This window comes from Strix uralensis, chromosome 4 (assembly GCF_047716275.1).
Source record: "Strix uralensis isolate ZFMK-TIS-50842 chromosome 4, bStrUra1, whole genome shotgun sequence".
NCBI classification, from domain to species: Eukaryota; Metazoa; Chordata; class Aves; order Strigiformes; family Strigidae; genus Strix; species Strix uralensis.
The window spans coordinates 60,446,194-60,463,900 of NC_133975.1; the positions used below are offsets into that span (position 1 = coordinate 60,446,194).

The window sequence follows — 17,707 nt, forward strand, 5'->3', positions numbered from 1 at the left end:
AAACAAATAAATAAATACACTGCTGGGAATTTGAACTGTCTATATGTTTTCAAACCATTTTTTTGCCTGCTTTGAGCTTATACTGCAGTGGAGTAAATGCTTACAAAAGCCTCATGGCAAAAAAAAAGTAAGCAAAACTCTCTTTTCAAATGGTAGCCAGGAAGAAAGGTCATAAATTAAGAAATATCAGAGCAATTAAAGTAAGCAAAATTAAGGTTCTGTTTTGCAAACTTACTAATCCTAATAGGGCTAGAGGTAAATATTGATCATGCAAGCAGGCTGTGCAGAAAATCAGGCTTTCTTCAAGGATGATAAATTAACCTAACCTAATAATAGAATGAAATACAAAAGGGGGAATTTAGACTTGATAGCCAGGGGGAAGCCTTTTGTCAGATTTTTTTATACTGTGAAATAATATCAAGGGAAATGGCAGAATTCACTTGAGACATAAAAAAAAAAAAAAAAATTAGACTGGCGAATGCATTAAAAAGATACTGCAGAAAACTATCCTCCAATGCTTGGGAGTGCTCCAGGTGACCTTTCATAATAGAACTTCTCCATTACTGTTTTGTTTCTCTCTTTCTGAGCCCATATATATGAGCCCATGTATATTTTGCTGTGGCCCTTAGATGAGATTGGATGACACATATATCAAGTATTGGAGAATAGGGATTGCTAATGGTTCTGATCTTCAATGTCTTTTTGTCATTATAAATGGAAGAAAATGGAACCAAATTAATTGTTTCATTTCATTTTTATTCAGTATGCTTTAATATATTTTCATGTTTTGAATTCCAATTTCTCCCAGTTCACTTTGTATCCAGTGTTGGAAAAGCCATTTCTTGTGTTTCTTAATATGCTTGAAGGATCTAAGGAAATTACAGAATTTAGCAGCTTTACTTCAAAAATCCATGTAAGAGCTCCAATGACCACCATAAGCTACATGGTCGTACTGGACAAATTGAGAGTTTAGAGAATTTACTTATATTAACATCTGGAATATAAAGTAGATAAATCCCATCAGAGAGTTTGAAACATTCCATTCATCAGTAAATCCATTATACTGTACAAAACCACATTGACCTCTTCCCAGTTATGACAGAAGTTTCCATTACCAGAGGTTTAAAGAACTACTGTTTTTTCCAAGCCTTTTAATATTTAGATGAACTCTGGAGTTTGGAAAGATTCAGGATTAAACTATGCACTCAGCAATCTGAGTAAATCTCACATTGAAGTTAGTTGCATCTGTTAGATGCATATAAAGAGAAAAAAAGTAGTCTTTTTTTTCTTTTTTTTTCCTGAAGTCCTTAACCACATACTTATTAGAGGAAGTAAGTTGAGTTGCCACAGATAGGAAATGGCAGGTAGCAAGCAGGTGAGAACTCAGCACATCCATTGTATCTTGTTCCTGTCCTTTCTGAGTCCCCACAAGGGTAAGTTTTGTGTTGAGAATAAACCCAAAGGCCCAGCTTGGTCTGGAGCAGATGCAGGCACACAGTCGTGTGTCTGTTGAATCGGCCTGATTTTAGGTTGGTGGTAGGTGTCCACACCAGCTTTCTGCCGTCTGAGAGGACACACAGTACCTGCTCTGGCTTAAGACCTGTATACACAGTGCTAAACAATCAAAAATTTTTGACCTGTTTGAACCAGCAAGGTGTCTCTGTGTTACATGGCTATGGCCTTTTCATTCTGGAATTAAATGGCCTAAAACTGGTTTTATCGTATCATCAAAGCACAGCCCGCACTCTGGCACGCTTCCTCTTTGCCTTCATGCCCTCAGGCAGGTAGCTGGAGTGGGGAAGTCCTGAGGGCAGGACCAGCTGACATTCCTGGAGAGGGGGCTCACTGCCCCAGCCATGACAGCAGTCTCAGAAGGCACTAGCGAATGCCAGGGACATTGAAAAAAAAGTGCAGGATGAAAGAGATACATTCCCCTGGGCGACAAGACCAATATAAGCACTCTGCATGACTTGGCCACATGTGATCCATGTGGTAACATGCCTTCCCCTGGCTGCCTTTGATCCCACCGCTGAAATACTGCCCTCACTATCCAACTCGGCGCCTGGGCTCAGGAAGTCTTTGAACCTTGGATTACTGGAAACCAAAAGAATACTCTCAAGAAGTATCACTGCAGCATCTGTTACTGTTTCCCTGGCACCTACTATTGGCTATGGTTAGAGAGCAGATACCCATCTAGAGAGAGTTTTAGTCTCACTTAATCCATCTTTTTCTATGTTTCGCGGTCTAGAGCGGTGTTTCAGAAAGGCCAGTGCGCTCAGCCTGTCCTAGCTCTGAGCAAAGCTGCAGCATTCGGTTTTCCTTCTACTGCAAGCACCTGTTTTTCCAGAAAACCCTTTAATTACAAATTTTATCATGAGGTTCTGACTCTCCTTAGTGACCCTCAAATGACAGAGTTGTGCAAGAGGGCCTCTCTTTACCCCTTGGGAGATAGTTTGTCTACATGTAATACAAGTATTACAAACCAACCACAAGTTGCCCACGCGAAACAATTATTTTGCAGAATATGCCCTTTAACTTGCATCTCTGCAATTTCTTTTGGCACGTGGCCTTTTTGCCTATCAAGTCATGCTGGGATTTATCCTGGCACTCTGAGATTACTGATACTGGGAGAAGGCACCATCATCAGAAGGTCAGCCATGTCCAGAGGGCTTGGGGGGTGGGAAATGACTCAAGATAGTGATCTCAAAAGGAAAGTTGGTAAATTGTGTGGATCTCTTTGGTGACATAGATCCTTCAGCTTGTTCTTGTGATTAGATCCTTATGATGCTGCCACACGCTTGTGAGTTTCTTTCGGAAAGAATCCTGATTTCAGTAAGACAAAGTTGAAACATCAGTCACTCAGCAGTTTTGCAGCAGCTCAGCTACATTCACAGACCTAAACACCAGTGCTCAGAGCACATGCAGCCTAGGAAAGTTGATGATAAGAGCTAGACATTGTGATGCGATTGTGGCACTGCCTTTACTATGAGTGTTTGCTATGAAGGGGATCGGGTTTCTTTGAGGTTACTGAGGTTGCACAGGCTGCGATTGGTGACTGCATTCTAGAAATCTCAGTGAGGGCTTCTGAGTCCCTGTCTTTCCCCTGGACATTGGGGCTATTGCCCCCAGTGGTTCTTCCCCACACAGAGAGTGCCAGGGAGCATGGGGCAGTTCCTGGGCACTGAGCATCGGGCTGTTGCTCAGGGGGTGAAGAGGCAGTCAAAGGCTGAGAGCTGCAGTGGGGAGGTCTGCAGCTTTTTTTTGAAATACAATGAGCTTTTTTTCACTGCAGCAGCTATGGAAGAATCTTCCTCTACAAGGAGATCAACATCAAACCACTAGGACTGCAGATAGGTGAGGAGGAAACCGTAGCACCAAACCAGCCAGCACACAGTATAGTACTCCTGGCACAACCGCCGCTGGTCCCCAGGAGGCAGCAGGGATCAGAGGCTGTGCTGTAAAGAGTAACGGTGTCTCAGCATCAACTTTTTCTACAGAAAAAATACCAATACACATTTCTGTGATCCGCAAACCAGCAAAGGTTTATGGATTCAAGTGTACTAAAAAGCTCACTGAAAGGGACACCTAATCAATGCTTTAAGAACTTTTTTCCAGATAGAGTTTATGAATGTCAGTACTATGCATGACACTTCATTTCTTCACAAATCACCGGAGAAGCAGAGAACCTCAGGGATGTTTTACAGAGCTGCTGCTGAGCAGTAACTTCATGCGCAGAAATATATCACCGCAGCCCTTGGTGGTGAAGCTCACAGGATTTTTCTGGTCACAGACCAGAAGTCTGGGCAAGCAATTAGTCAAGTCATCAGGGCAAACTGCTTTTGGCCACCCTGCACCTCGGGGAGCAGCCAGGGACAGCTGCTCCATCAGGAAAAGGAGCCGCAGCCGGGTGTGGCAAGGTGGGCAGAGCAGCGGCCGCTTGGACAAAACCGAGGGGCCTGGCAATGCCTGTGGCTTGTGTATTGTCCCACATTTTTAAAGAATATTTCCTTGTAGCTTGAAGGTGTGACTATACCAAAATACACGGAGTGTTCGTGATGGTTTTAGGTTTGCTACAGCTATTGATGCTTGTTGCCCAACAATAACAACAGGAAAAGCAAAAAGCTGGTAGAATTCCCTCCAAATAACAGTGGAACCTGCACCCAACCGCCAGAAAGCCATATAAAATTAATCTGAATGTCTGATTTCCACAGAATCCTACTGTCACGCAGCCTGTTAGCACCTCTGCGGAAACAGAACTGAGCCAAGCAGAGGTGCCACCACTAATGCATGAACCGGCTTCTGGATGAGGCGAAAAGCCGCACAAAGGTGCTGCCAGCGGCCCCACCCCCCTTGGGAATGCCACGCGCTGAAACCCAGCTGCCCTTCCAGGCCCACTGCCGGGGCGGACAGCGCGGGGGGCCGTGCGGGGCTGGCAGCGGCGAGGCCTCTCCGCAGCGGGACGGTGGCCCTGGGCCACGGGAGCAGGCGCCTGGCACAGCGCCGAGCACGGCCGCGGGAGCATCGCAGCCCTCCGCACCCCTCCGCGCTCTGCTGGGCACCCCGTCTTGTCTGCTGGGTTTGCTGTTGCGTTTCCTTCTTCCTCGTTTTAAAGAAGAGGAGCAGACTCAGGCGGCGCCAGACGAGCGAGGCCAGCCTTCCCTCCTTCTCTGGGGAGCACAGCCAATGCCACATCTCGGGCTGCCAGCCCGGCGCTCCTCCCCGGAGACACACCGACAAGGAGCGCTGCTAAAATTAACGCTTTATCAACGCCTGGCACTTCCCGCTTCTAATAAAAGCTTGGGAAATGGGGCTTGGGGTGGGGTGGGGTTTTTTTTTGCTTTAATTAGCAGCGAGCGGTTCCCCGCCCGAAGGCCCCGGGCGGCTCTCGCTGGAGGCGGGACCCAGCCGCCGGCGGCCCCGCTCTCCGCCCCGCCTCGGGCCTCGCCGTGGGGTCGGTGCCAGGGGCCGCCCCCTCCCGCCCCTTCCCGCCTCTCCCCGCCTCTCCCCGTGGCGGCCCCGCCCCGCCCGGCGGTGGCGGCGGGCAGCGCGCGGCTCCGCGGGGCGCGGAGGGGCCATGGGCTCGGCAGCGGAGCTGCTGCCGCCACCGCCGCTGTCACCGGCACCGCCGCTCGGGGAGCGCGAGCGGGAAGCGGGGCCCGCGTCCGCCCGGCACCGGCGGCGCCCGGAGGAGCAGGTGGGTGCCCGCGGGAGAGGGGCCGGGCGGGCGGGCCGCCCCCCCTCAACCATCACCCCACACCCCCCCGCTGCCGTCGGACAGGGGAAAACCGTAACCGCCGTTTGGTTCCTCGTCGGTGGGGCCGCCGTTACAGCGGTGTGAGCCGCTGCCGGGCAGCGCTCCATTGCGGCGGGGCTTATGCAACCCAGCCGAGCTGCGTGGGGCTGCCCCCGCGCGATGCTGGAGCGGCCCCCGGGTGCCCCCCGGCCCCCTTCTCCCCTCCGGGACGCTTAGTCCGCGTGGGAGCGGATGGACCGGGGCGGCCCCAGCACAGCGTCCACGTGCGAACATCTCGCTGGAGATAATTGGGGGGCTATTGCCATCCCCGGAGTTCCCCAAATAGTTCAGCTCTCGGTTTATCTTTTAAAGACTTACGCTTCTTCACTTAGATATTTTAAGCTTTTAATCTCTTTATTACTTATGGAATTGAATGTATTGTAATTAGTGAAAAATACCAGCACTTTGACTTGTCTGCTTTCTTCAGGGTGTGCATTTTTATGGCATGGTGGATGGAAGTGAGTTTTCCTCTTGAGCGTTTCCCCATTGTTAATTGTAAAATGGCTTTCCACGAACTCTTTGTTTTGCAGACAGCGTTGTCCCGGTGCGTAGACAAAGGCAGTGTTCCTATTGCATCTTTATTGATGTTTCATTTAAAGGAAAAAAACCGCAGCCTCTTTCATACTCGATATCTAAATGTAATGATCCACTCTGAATACCTTGAGCGGTTAAGTAAGAGAAAAGCAGTAGCACTATAATTGCACAGGGGCAAACAGAGCTGCTGGAGTACATCCCGAAGTAATTTCCAGTGTTGTTTAATTTGTTAATCATTTCTGTTGCAAATTCCTACAAGATGGTTGTGACTGCACTCAGCCGTGAGCCCTTTCATAGCTGGAAAAGCTTCATATTTGAAAGTGTCTGGTAGTACTTGCCTGGCGTGACAGCTAAAAGTGGGCCGCTTCTGAAGGATGCTGATGTTTGAGAATTCACTCGGTGACCATTTATGTAAGTCAGTGCATCTTCCTTGGCCCTTTCTCTAGAAAAATGGGGCAGAGCAGGGCATGTACCTGAATGTATGGTAAGGCCAGATGCACTACGAGAGGCACAGCAGTTCCCCTCTCTGTGTCCACAAGCCCTTCTGCGGGATATCACAGGAGGAGAGTCAGAAATACTTGCTGGTTCTGGCTGCTGTCTTCCCTGAAAAGAGAGGTTAAAAAATTGCATCAGATCATCTCAGATGTTACTGTTCTCAAACTGGTTATAACTCCTCTCTAAGGAGGGAGCTCCCAGCAGGTTACCACTGCTTCTCTCTTCTTAGCGGAGAGTGTGATGGTGTGGTTTCAGGGGACGGTGCAGGCTGAAGAACTGCTTTCCAGTGTTGCTTAAACACATATTAAAATGAAGTTGGTAAAGGTACCGCTTGGGTGGCCACAGGCACATTTGCCTGAGAAACTCTCTTCCCACTTTTCTGAGGTACAGGCAGTGATCGTGGCCCTTTCTGACAAGTTGGGGCGTAACATTAGGATAGCAAGGCAGAAGTTTTAATTAGGCTGTGAGGAAGAAAGAAAAATCCTTCCTGTTTACTGGAAATATTTCACTGTCATAGCATAGAGTATTTTTTCTGTGTATTGAGGTGCCAGTAGCTGGACAAAGAATAGATTTGGAAGTAAGGAATATCAGTTGCCTTTAGTTAATATATATAGAGAATGCAAATCATATAAAATAATGGTAAAAATAATCATAGTTTGATAAATAAAGAGTATTTTCTTTTTATGTGTAGGGCAGACTAAAGCTAGGTGAGGAGTCAGTGGTACATACACTTGCTGCAAACTTTGGCAGAAGGTCCCAGATTCTCTTGTTCAAGAGAATCACAGTCGTGTAGCTTGATTTGGAGGGACTCCTGGGTCATCAAGCCTAGTCACGTGCTGTCACTGTTTTGCTTTCATGAATGTGTCCAGGTTTCTCAAAATAATCGGTTCCCCCTGCCCTTTCTGCTCTCCTGGAGCGGCTGTTGCTGAACCCTGCCATTCCAGCAGGCAGGAATCCCGTTTCCGGGGGGGGTCCTCGCCTGGAGCCCCTCCCTGGTGGAGGCCTAGCGTTATCGCTGTGTTTGCTGAGAGTGTTTGCACTGTTAACGCAACCGCTGCTCCTCAGCCTGTTTCCCTGTTTCAATGGTTCTCCTGAAATATAAATGCACGTACCACCTTGGTGTTACCTGCAATGTGAAAGAAATGGGTCAAAATCTGCTTTGACGATGGTGTAAATTCTTACTTCTCTCAGCTGGTGTAAAGCAAAACCTGCATGAGAGCAAACCCTTTGGCCTTTTTTTGAGAGTTTTTTTTAGGTGAGGATCTGGGGCTGGTAACCTGGGTGTGATTTGCCTTTTCCTGTTTCCTCCGAAATAAACTCAGTTTGTGTCAGATCATACCTAGTAACATAATGCTAAAAGAATACCTTCCTGACAAGCAGGACCTAAATAATAATAATGTATGCACCCTTTAATATGTTTTTTAAAAGGGAGTACTCTGTAGGAAATAAATCTATTTATTTAATGCCAAACCCTCTGGCTTTAATTTTCTGTTGAAGCTTATTATTATATCAGCAAGGACATGCTTAATAAAATTACTAACAGGTGCTGACAGGTGCATTTTTAAAAGAATAGAAGGCTATGTTACTAAATGGTATACATAGCCTTTGGAATTCATTACTGTAATAGGCTGTAGAATTACCTGCTTTAGTGATCAGATTTAAAAGCTGGATGATAATGTGGTTAATATCCTTTGTAGATTTGCATGCAAAGATGAGAATAATTACATTTAACCTTAAGTCTTCGGAGTGCTGCAGAACCTCGGTAGTTACTTCCAGCTCTGCTGTATTGCGTTACTGGTGTTCACAAGTAGTATGTGAAGCCGCTGAAAGATGCAGCTGTGCCTGAAGCCATGGGAGTAGGTTGCTGCTTCACCCTGCAAGTTCACAATTTTTCCTAACTGTTGATAGTTGTTAGTCAGATGCACAAGTTGTCCTGTATTTTCAGTATCTCTAGAGTTAAGGACCTGAAATCTCCTTCCCTAACCCACTTTCTAAAATAGGTTAGCCTTTGTCATATTACTACAGTCTAAATCTCATCAACACCTATAAATTAAACCACAAAATAAGAATGGGAATGTGGAATGAATGCAAGTGTATAATAATAAAAAGTGAGGCAAAAGTCCTGCATTACAGTAGGGCATGAGGTGGTGTTAGCGGGAGACGCAACACCCAGTCCATCCATAAGGACTTTGAAGCCAAGCTGTGTTACACCAGACAGAGTTCCTGAAAGCTCTGGCACTGTGGCTCTCTTCTGTACTGAAAATTATCTGTCTGGCCAGTAATGGGTTTTAGTCTCTTGTAATCTAAATTGAAGGCAACGGCAAAATTCCCCGTTGCTTCAGTGAGGCCAGGATCTCCACCTCACCCTGTTTTAGGATACATAGAATCCAAAGTGCTGTCTGACAGCTAATGCTTCTAGAAAATGTCTAAATGCAGAGTTAATGTGTAATACATGTATTCACAAGTAGATAAATTAGCTTAGAAAATCACCTTTTCATTAACCCGAATTTGTAACCCTTTGGGATGTTTTATTATTATTTCAAGCAGTGTTTTATCTCTGTAAGTGGAGTATTTTCTAATAGGTGGGTTCAGATTTAAAGGAGCTATTACAAAAGGTTTTTGGTGTGTCCTGCTGAGAATTAGGTTGAAGGAATATGGGTGTCTTAACTGAGTTTAAGTCCTGAACTTTTTGAATAAGTTTCCATTATCACTAGTATTTCTCCAGCGTGGAAAGAATGAGCAGAAACAAAATCAGAGGATAATTTCAACACCCTTGTGGCATCCCTCATGTAAATGTTTCATTGTTCATTGTACTGTAGGATGGATGTGTGCTGTGTTGCCTTGAATGGTATCATTTCAGTCATAAGTCAGTAGAGGCCAAGAATGTTTTAAAGTAAACTTGTATGTGTGGAAACTGTGGTGCCTAAGGCTAGAAACCTATTTCTAATTTATTCCACACAGATAATATGAAAATTGTAGGTTTTTCCTGCTTGAAGTTGTTGGGATTTGTTTCAAAACTAAAAATAGTAATACCTGATAGGGAGGGCTTAATCCCAAATTTGTTCTGTCTCTGCAAATAATTTAACTCTGATGCAGAGGTTCATAGCTACAAAATAATACATAATAACTTTTTGAAAAGCATTAGTGGGTTTTCTGAGGCTTCACAGCTTTCAAAGAAAAACAGAAAAACCCCTTCAGACATACCCGTGGCACCTACAGTAGCATGCTCTGCTTGAATAAAGTGAAGATCCAGTTTTCTTAAAGAAAAAAGTATTCTGGAAATAGAAGCGAATAGAAATCTCTTCTCCTTAAAAGGCAAAATTAACAGCTGTTGCTTTTCAGCAAGCCGGCACATTGATACCATGCTGAACGTGTGGTGGATTGCAAGCCTGTTGCTGGGCCAAGCTGACCAGTTTTAGTTGGGGAACCTTGATAAACAAAATCCTATGGAAATAAAGTGTTGCAGGTGTAAGGAAAACATGGATCAGAATTTGCTTTTGATCTAGTCTCTATGTAAAATTGCAGCATGGACAGGATCAAGTTACAGCGACAAGGAAGAGGGAAGCAGCCTAAAATGGGGGAGAAAGGCAGCAGATCTTAACATGGGGACAGGCAGGTTTCCTCTCCCTCGGACCCTCCCATGCTGGTTCTTGTCTGTGACACTTTCTCATCTGGTGCTACGTTAGTGGGGAAATTTACTCCTGATCATGGGCCTCAAACACAGTTTATCAAGGGAAGCGTCTATTGCTCTTGAGCCTTCTCTGCTCTGCACACACACAAGTTCAGTAACTGGAAAAGCCTCTTCATCTCCTTAACACAGAACCGCTCCCAGTATTTTGAAGTTTGTTCCAGCAACTGTTGATCCTGAACTTGAGTTGCCGTAAAAGCTGACTAAAGGGAATCCGGTGCAGTTGCTTTTCTTATGTTGTTGCTTGTTTCTATAGAAACATCTTGTTTCTATTTTATAAATGGTGTCTAGATTCTTGCTGTGAAACGAGCGTTAACCCAATCTTTGTTTCGCATTTCTTCATTCCATCTAATTATGTTGCTTTATAGGTAGCTGTTGTAAAGTACTTCTGGTATTAAGAATTTTTCTAGTTTTCTTGCATTTGCTTTTTTTTTTTCCCAGAGGAACAAGTTAAACTTAGTTTTTCCTCTGTCTTGTTTCTCATCTGTGAGGTATGATTTTTTTCTCATTTCCTAATCTATAAATATTTTCAGATTTAAATTGAGATTAAAATTAGCCTAGAGAAATTAACCTGTTTTGGATTTTTCTCCAGACAGTTGAAATTAATTTTGTTGTTTTAATATCTGTTGGCTGAGTATCAAGGTCTTTTTACTGTTTACATTTACAAGGTCAAATGCTAATAATTAGTTTCATCGTAGCAAAGGATGCGAAGGGAGAGTGTTCTCTTCCTGCAATAGTAGAAGAGGAGAAAAATTAGAAACATTTCCAATAAAATTATTTGCCCTTCTTGGACAAATTTCACTTTCTTTTATTTAAACATAAGAAGTCTTTTGAAGTATGAGAAAGCAGGGTGAAATCCTGGTCACATGCCAGGTGTTACTAGTAACGAAACTGTCTAGTTTGCATATGTGGAGGAGTAGCAGGCAGAAAGCCTGCACCCAGCTGGCCCATGTGTCACAGAGTTTCACCCCTGCAATGGGGTGAAGCTGTGGTTCGGAGAAAGAGGAGGCCGTGACATGGGAATCTGCTGTTCAGTGCAAATCTCCAAAGCCTGTCTGTGGCAATACACTGGGCAGTCAGATGGCTGAGTACCAGCAAGATGGGTAATTCGTTCCTCCGGGACTTACACTGCCAGCTAACTATCAAATATCGGTAGCTGTGTGCTAGCTGGTCCGTGTCCCTGTCTGCACCCAGCAGAAGTTGTTCTCTTATTTTGGAGGGGAGGGAACTTGTGGTTTCTTTCATCCTGGTCTCTGTCATCTGCTCATTTTCTTCTCATATTTTTCTGTAAGATTGAGCTTGAAGTATTTTCAGTTTTAGTTTGCATCCTCTAAAAAGAGATGACTTTGAGGCTGTCTCTTCTGAACATTAATGTTCCAGCTTTCAAAAATACAGGAGTACTTTTCAGTAAGTAAGCATGTTCTTAAAGTCACATCTCAGTGGCTTTTTTGACATTTAGGTGTCTATGGGCTTCAGCTGTCAGACATACCACCTGTTTCTTGGACTAAAAATAACCATGACTGCAGTAAAATAGTGAGCAATTAAATACTGCAGAGGGAACTTTTTACTTGAAGAAAAGGAAAATATGTGAGTAGTATGTAAATGATATCCCTGCGTTTTCTTATCCTTTTTTTAACATCTCATTTAGATGTCATTAAACACGTGTTTGCTGTTAAACTCAAAAGGAGTGTCTTCTCAATCTAATGTGGAAATAATTCTCTTATTTGTCGTCACTTTTTCTTTCTTTTATAACTGTAAATGTGACTGGTTGTGATCTGGGGCATGTCACAAACAATTTGGAGACAATGCTGCTTTTCTGTGTTGGAGATGAACTTTGTGGATACCTTTCTCCTACTCCACTCTCTTTGCTTTGCCCAGCAGCATTTTTCAACTGTAAAATCATAGACTTTTACATGGAGAGCAGTAATTTTCCCAATCCACTGGATTCTTCTTCTCCAGTGCCGGAGTTCACATTTGTGTAATTCTCTTTTGGGCAGTCGATGCAAGAAAAGAGAAGCTAATAGACTTGTACGTGGCCTGGTGCTGTTTTCAAGCTGAGTGTGGGGTGGGAATTTTTCAAGTTGTCTGAGCAACAGAAGACTGTTGGGGTTTCTTCAGTTCATTAGTCATGAAAGATAGGAACGGGAATATTATCTGGTTTGTTTTGAAGGATCTTGTATATTCAGAGTAGTTGAATGGATTTTTTTTTTTAACAACCTGAATCTTTAGGTGGAGCAGGTTCCTTATGTTCATCCACTCCCTCCTCCCACAGAACAAAGGCTGTTGAACTTCATCAAATTATTTCACTCAAGTCAGTTACTTGGGATTTTTTTTCCATACACGCAAAAAAAGTCCCAAACCAAACAAACCATCTCAAGATCCTTAGGCTAAGTGTGGGAAAACTCTGGACCAAGCTGCTGCTTCAGCAGATGAAATGCCTAGAAGGCAAGACCGTAACTAGACCTGTTCTCCTCACGGCTAGTGCAGTGGTGAGGTTACAGGACTGAGAATCATTGCGGTCACTTTAGAGTCGTTCAGTTTGTGGTTCTCCCAGACATTTCACCCAGCCCACTGCTGCCTTTCCTGGTGGCCCTGTAGCACTTCACCCATCACGCTAGCCTTGTGGCAGAGGGGTGTGGGATGAAGCAGGGCTGTCTGTCTTCCAGGAGGCACGGGCTGCATCTGCAGGAGCAGCTTTAGTCACTTCTTTCAGACCACTTTCTTCTTTTCAGAGATGAGCCCTGGGAGACCCAAGTTGTTCTGGCAGGGGTGGCAACCCTGAGCACACAGGGATTCACCTGCCCACAGATGTTGCAGTAGTTTGCCACATGTGATCTGTGCATGGCCAGCAAATCCGCCATGTCCAGCAAGTGGGGGGTGCCCTGAGCGTGGGCACAGGGCTCCGTCCCTTGCAGAGGAAAGTGCTGCAGCAGTGGCCATGCCCCTAAAAGAAGCTGTAGGGGTTTCCAGGCAGAGCTTGTTGGCAACACTGTGTAAGGACATCTAGTCTTTGTGCAAGGACATAACTGATACTGTCCTTCAATGAGCTAACATTGCTGACAGCAGAAAAAAGGAATGCTAAATCTGTGCTTCCATGCTGTCTTTGATGAGCCACAGGAAAACAATTTACAAAGCATGTTGGGTAGGTTTGTGTCCCCTTTGGACCCATTTGTGTTCTGTATCCTCCCAGGGCTTGGCAAAGTTATTTGGTATTATCTGCAAATGGTCTGGGGCAGGAACTGTGTGCTCCCAGCAATTTGAGGGGAAAAGACCTTGAACTGGCTATGTTAGACTTAGGAGGTTGCAGGCAGGGATGAGTCTTAAATGATTGTGAAAAGTTCAGTGCTAACTTTATCCTTCTCAGTGAGTAGCATATGAAGCATTGCAAAGATGGTTTCTTTGAGCGGGGAGTATGTTCTGATGGGATCTCATGTTTCTCTGCATGGTCAAAACAGCCTTGATATAAGGGGGTGAGCAAGAAAAAGTTCCTGCTGTCAGACTGGTATGGAGTGGCCTCTGCTCGTGACTTACCATGTGCTTTCCTGGATTTAGGCAGCAGAGTTGGAGTGAATGTGGTGGAAGTTTGCCATAAGCAAGGGTAGTTAGTGGTCAGAACACACATAATTTTGTGTGTTACGTTGATGACGAACATAACTGGTGAAGCCACAGCCGGATGTTCGTTGGGTTCAGTAGGCTGAGTTGACTTTACCTTCTCTGTTGTTTTAAAGCTAGCCCAGGAAAACATTCAATTACATGGGAGATTTTTCAGAAGCACTTCCCAGGGATGTAGAGCACCAGCTGTCCTGGAAGTGGACAGAACTTGTGTTTAGTGTCTCCTTTGCAACCTCGTTGGAGATTTTCATTCTGAAAAAAGGTACTTCAATGGCATCCTGAGAGGGCACATCATGGTTCCTCTTAAAGCATCCAAGCCCCTAAGCCATTTGGCTGTAACAGCTGGGTAAATTTGGTTACATAGTTTCCATAGTAAAGTTTTTCAGAGTTTGAATCTTCAAGTTCTGACTTCTGCCAGTAAACAGTGTGATGCAGCAGACAACAGCTGATGAAAATATGCCATTTTGAATGGGAAGAGAAATTTTAAAACGCCATACATCTGAAGAGACAAGGGAAAAATGTGTGCTTGATGGGAACCTTCAGGTACTGCAGTAGGCTCGTGAAGAACATTGTGCACACGTGCTAAGCAACAGGACACATCAGACACTTCCTTCTGTTCCATGTAACTCTAATTTTAAATAATTTAAGTCAAAAATAGAAATTTAAGTCAAAAAAAGTATGGAGTACTGCATCCAGCTCTAGAGCACTCAGCACCGGAAAGACATGGACCTGTTGCAGCGGGTCCAGAGGAGTGTCACAAAAACGATCAGGGCAATGGAGCACCTCTCCTCTGAAGAAAGAGCAGCTGTGGCTGCCCCCTCCCTGGAAGTGTTCAAGGCCAGGTTGGATGGGGCTTTGAGCAACCTGGTCTAGTGGAAGGTGTCCCTGCCCCTGGCAGAGGGCTTGGAACTAGATGATCTTTAAGGTCCCTTCCAACCCAAACCATTCTATGATTCTGTGATGAAATGAAGTCTGGGTGTGCCCCCTGCATAGCACATGTTATCTATGAGAAGAGCTGCTGTAAAGGCCTTGAAAGCATGCTTTCTCTGGGGCTAGTGCTAGTAAAGAAACTCCCTACACTCCTCTTGATACACAAAAAATTCTTAGAAGTTATAAAGCCAAAGCTGGGTTGATTTTTAAAACAACTTTGAAATGAACTTCTTTCACTTTTAAATGAGGAAGCTCTGGTTTGTTGAGGAGGGGAGCTGCTCAGAATAGGTACATCTCTCTTGACGCATTTTTCTGTTATGCTAGTGTCTGTCTAGCTTCAGGCTGATTCAGCAAGATTTAGTATGAAAATAGTCCTGTGGAAATTAAGAATTAGCTGGAACTGTGTGCTTGCTGAAGACAGCTGATTTATAAAAAAGTTTAGAAAGTGGTTTTAGGGGGAAAAAGGGTATTTGGTTCTAAGGATATGGTTTGAGCGCTACTGGCACATGTGTGGGACTGTTTGCTGTTTTACTATTGCCCTGAATTAGTGAGAGAATTTCTGGTTGCAAGGTTAAAGTTTATTTAATATTTTTTAGCAATTTGGAGTGTTATAACATCACTGGTGTTTGCCCTAATGGTTCTATTTCAGCTACACCTCTGAAGAAACGTATTTGTCCAGCATGTGAAATATTATGCAATAGCAAAGAAAAATATGCCATCTGAGTTTTACAGATGATCGTCTGTTTTCAGCTTGACTTGTTTTTTGCTGAGTTGCCTGAGGCAAGACATACTCAGCCTGAATTAACTGAAGCAGACTTTGAAATCTTGAGAATTTCCATGATGGTTCTGAAAGGTTTTGTAAGCTCTTGAAAATATTTGGAAAAATACTTGACGCTTGTTTTGTAATTAAACACATGCTTGTCAGTCTCTGTGTCTAGAAGCTTGCTTTGTGTAATCTCTTTAGGGATTCATGCATCTACCCTTTTTGAGAAGGAGAGGGTGAGATAAGATAGTCTTGCTAGCTCTCTGCGAAGGCTTCCAGGATGTTGCTGAGTACCATTCATAATCCAGAGGCAAAGAAGTAATTCATTTATTTTCCCCCTCCTGGTTGCACTGGCCACTGACTCAAAGGCTAAGCTACTTTGCTAGAAAATGTAGTGATTTCTCCTGCACACAATAACTGTTTCTCTCAGAAGCGGTCTCTGAGCTTCTTGATATGATCTGTGCTGTGATCACCTCCACCACCATCCCGTAGACAGATGCTCCCTATGGTCTCTGCATGCAGGAAGCAAATAAATGTATTTTCCCCTCCCAGCACATGGTTTCTCTTTTCCCTAATTGTTGTGATCAAAATACCACTTAGGTTAATAGTTTGTTTGTCTCCCTGTGCTCTTTGGGAATAGTGGGATGAGAGTTCTTGTAATAACATTGTGTTCCCCGCGGTGGCAAGGCCCTGCCCTGCCGAGTCCACAGGGGCTCAAGAGAGGCTCTGCCTTTCTTGAAGAGACTAATTTTGAAATACTGGAATTAAACGAAGAGTCAACATTTATTTGAATTAAATAAAGCACAGTTAAAGCCAAAATGCTGAAAACTGGAGTTTCCATATCCAGTGAGGGGGAGAAAACGACCCAGGCCTGAGAACTGGGCTGAAAAGAGACAAGGCAGTGACTGTCAATATGTAACCTCTGGTACTGCAGTTTTCCATGTTCAGGCTCTTCCATAGAACTGCAGAAAAACTGAACTCAATATTCATTACTATTTAGGCTTCCTGCACCCCTCCCTTTCTGGAAATCAGTACTGAAGCTTAAACTGAAATCTGTATGAATAAGCAAATAAAAAAATACACAAGCACACACAGCTGAGGGACTGTAGAAATTTTGTTGGAGTTTTTATTCAGTAGCTGCTGTGGTGCTTTACCCAGCCTTCATTCAGTCAGAAGGTCCTGCATTGTAGCCTAAAGTCTGGCCTAGAGAAAAAAATATTAGCATCTTTGGATGGCTTTCTGTAGGAATGGGGAATTCGCTTTATTACTTGCTGTCTAATGGAGAACGTGGCACTGCTGTGGGAGGGAATTTCTGTTTCTGCACTGAGACCATGGTGTGTAACCAGGGACTCAGAACAGCTTTCATCCTTGAAGGCAGAACTAAAGATATGTGTTTGCTTTGAATCCAGGTGTAGACTAATTGCACATAGAATTTGCAGGCAATTTGTTGGACCTATTGATCTGAAGAGTACCTGCTGCATGTGTTTTCATTGCTGCCTAATGGAAGGATTAGGAAACTCATGTTCATCACCTTGAAATTGTGTTTGCCCTGTCATACCCAAAGACAAGGTAATAAGGTTTTGTGCAAAGGATCTCTGGGCACTGGGGAAGGAGAGATGGGATTTCAAGCTCTCATCTAGTTACAGTTCACATGCTGAAACAGTTGCATGTTTTCTGCAGTGATGTTTAAACATGGCATCTTCATCTAAAGATGTGCTTCTGCCTTCCTATGCATTTGCCCCATCATTTGTCTTTTTTGGGAAAAGCACAGAACTTGTTTCCACTCCTCTTTGCTTCTTTGTACCAACACCTTGCATCTGTGCAGTCCTTGGGTCAGTCTTCCTTTGCCTGACTTTCACAGCTTTCTACGCCAACATTGGGATGGATGTTTGCCTTCTTCCTGGTTGAATCCAGTGCGCCTCTTTCAGTGGTGGTGGTAGGTCTTCAGTTCCCTGGGCTTTGGTGCAACATACTTTATAGTTCATGCTTAATAGTTTTGTATTGTTCTTGTGGTTCTGAAGATATTCTGGAAATAATTTATAACAAATCTACTTCAGTCAAATCCCCTCCCTGAAATTACAGGCATCTAATTGTATTTGGTTGCCCTGACATCCACATTGCACAGACAGGTAAGATGTGTGACCTGCAGGAGAGCTTTACCCCTCTAGAGTGGCATCTGGAGGGGAGACAGGCCATCTTATGTTTGTGGTATCACTTCAGATGTCTCAAGTTTGAACACATGAGTGTCATCCGTAACATTGTACTGAAGTCACAAGCTATTTAGGAGTAGCTTTATTGCATGTACATCTTATTTTTACGCATTCAAACAGAAACAGCTGAGACTTGCCCAGAATCACAGTAATAAGAAATGATCGTACAACGTATTTTCTAA

At 44.3% G+C, this 17,707-nt stretch overlaps 1 protein-coding gene across 3 annotated transcripts in view; it reads left to right on the plus strand.

Annotated features, from left to right (window-relative positions):
- The first annotated feature begins 5,018 nt into the window (after nt 1–5,018).
- FAM241A (family with sequence similarity 241 member A) overlaps nt 5,019–17,707 on the plus strand; it is a 29,076-nt gene continuing 16,387 nt past the window's right edge. For 2 of the 3 annotated variants that reach the window (XR_012628759.1, XR_012628760.1), the window contains exon 1: nt 5,066–5,194. Coding sequence is in view for 1 of the 3 variants with exons in the window: in XM_074866926.1 (XP_074723027.1) it covers nt 5,075–5,194 (120 nt within the window). In the remaining 2 variants the exon portion in view is untranslated. Of the gene's footprint in view, nt 5,195–17,707 lie in introns of all 3 variants that reach the window. The other variant, XM_074866926.1, reaches the window with a different exon arrangement.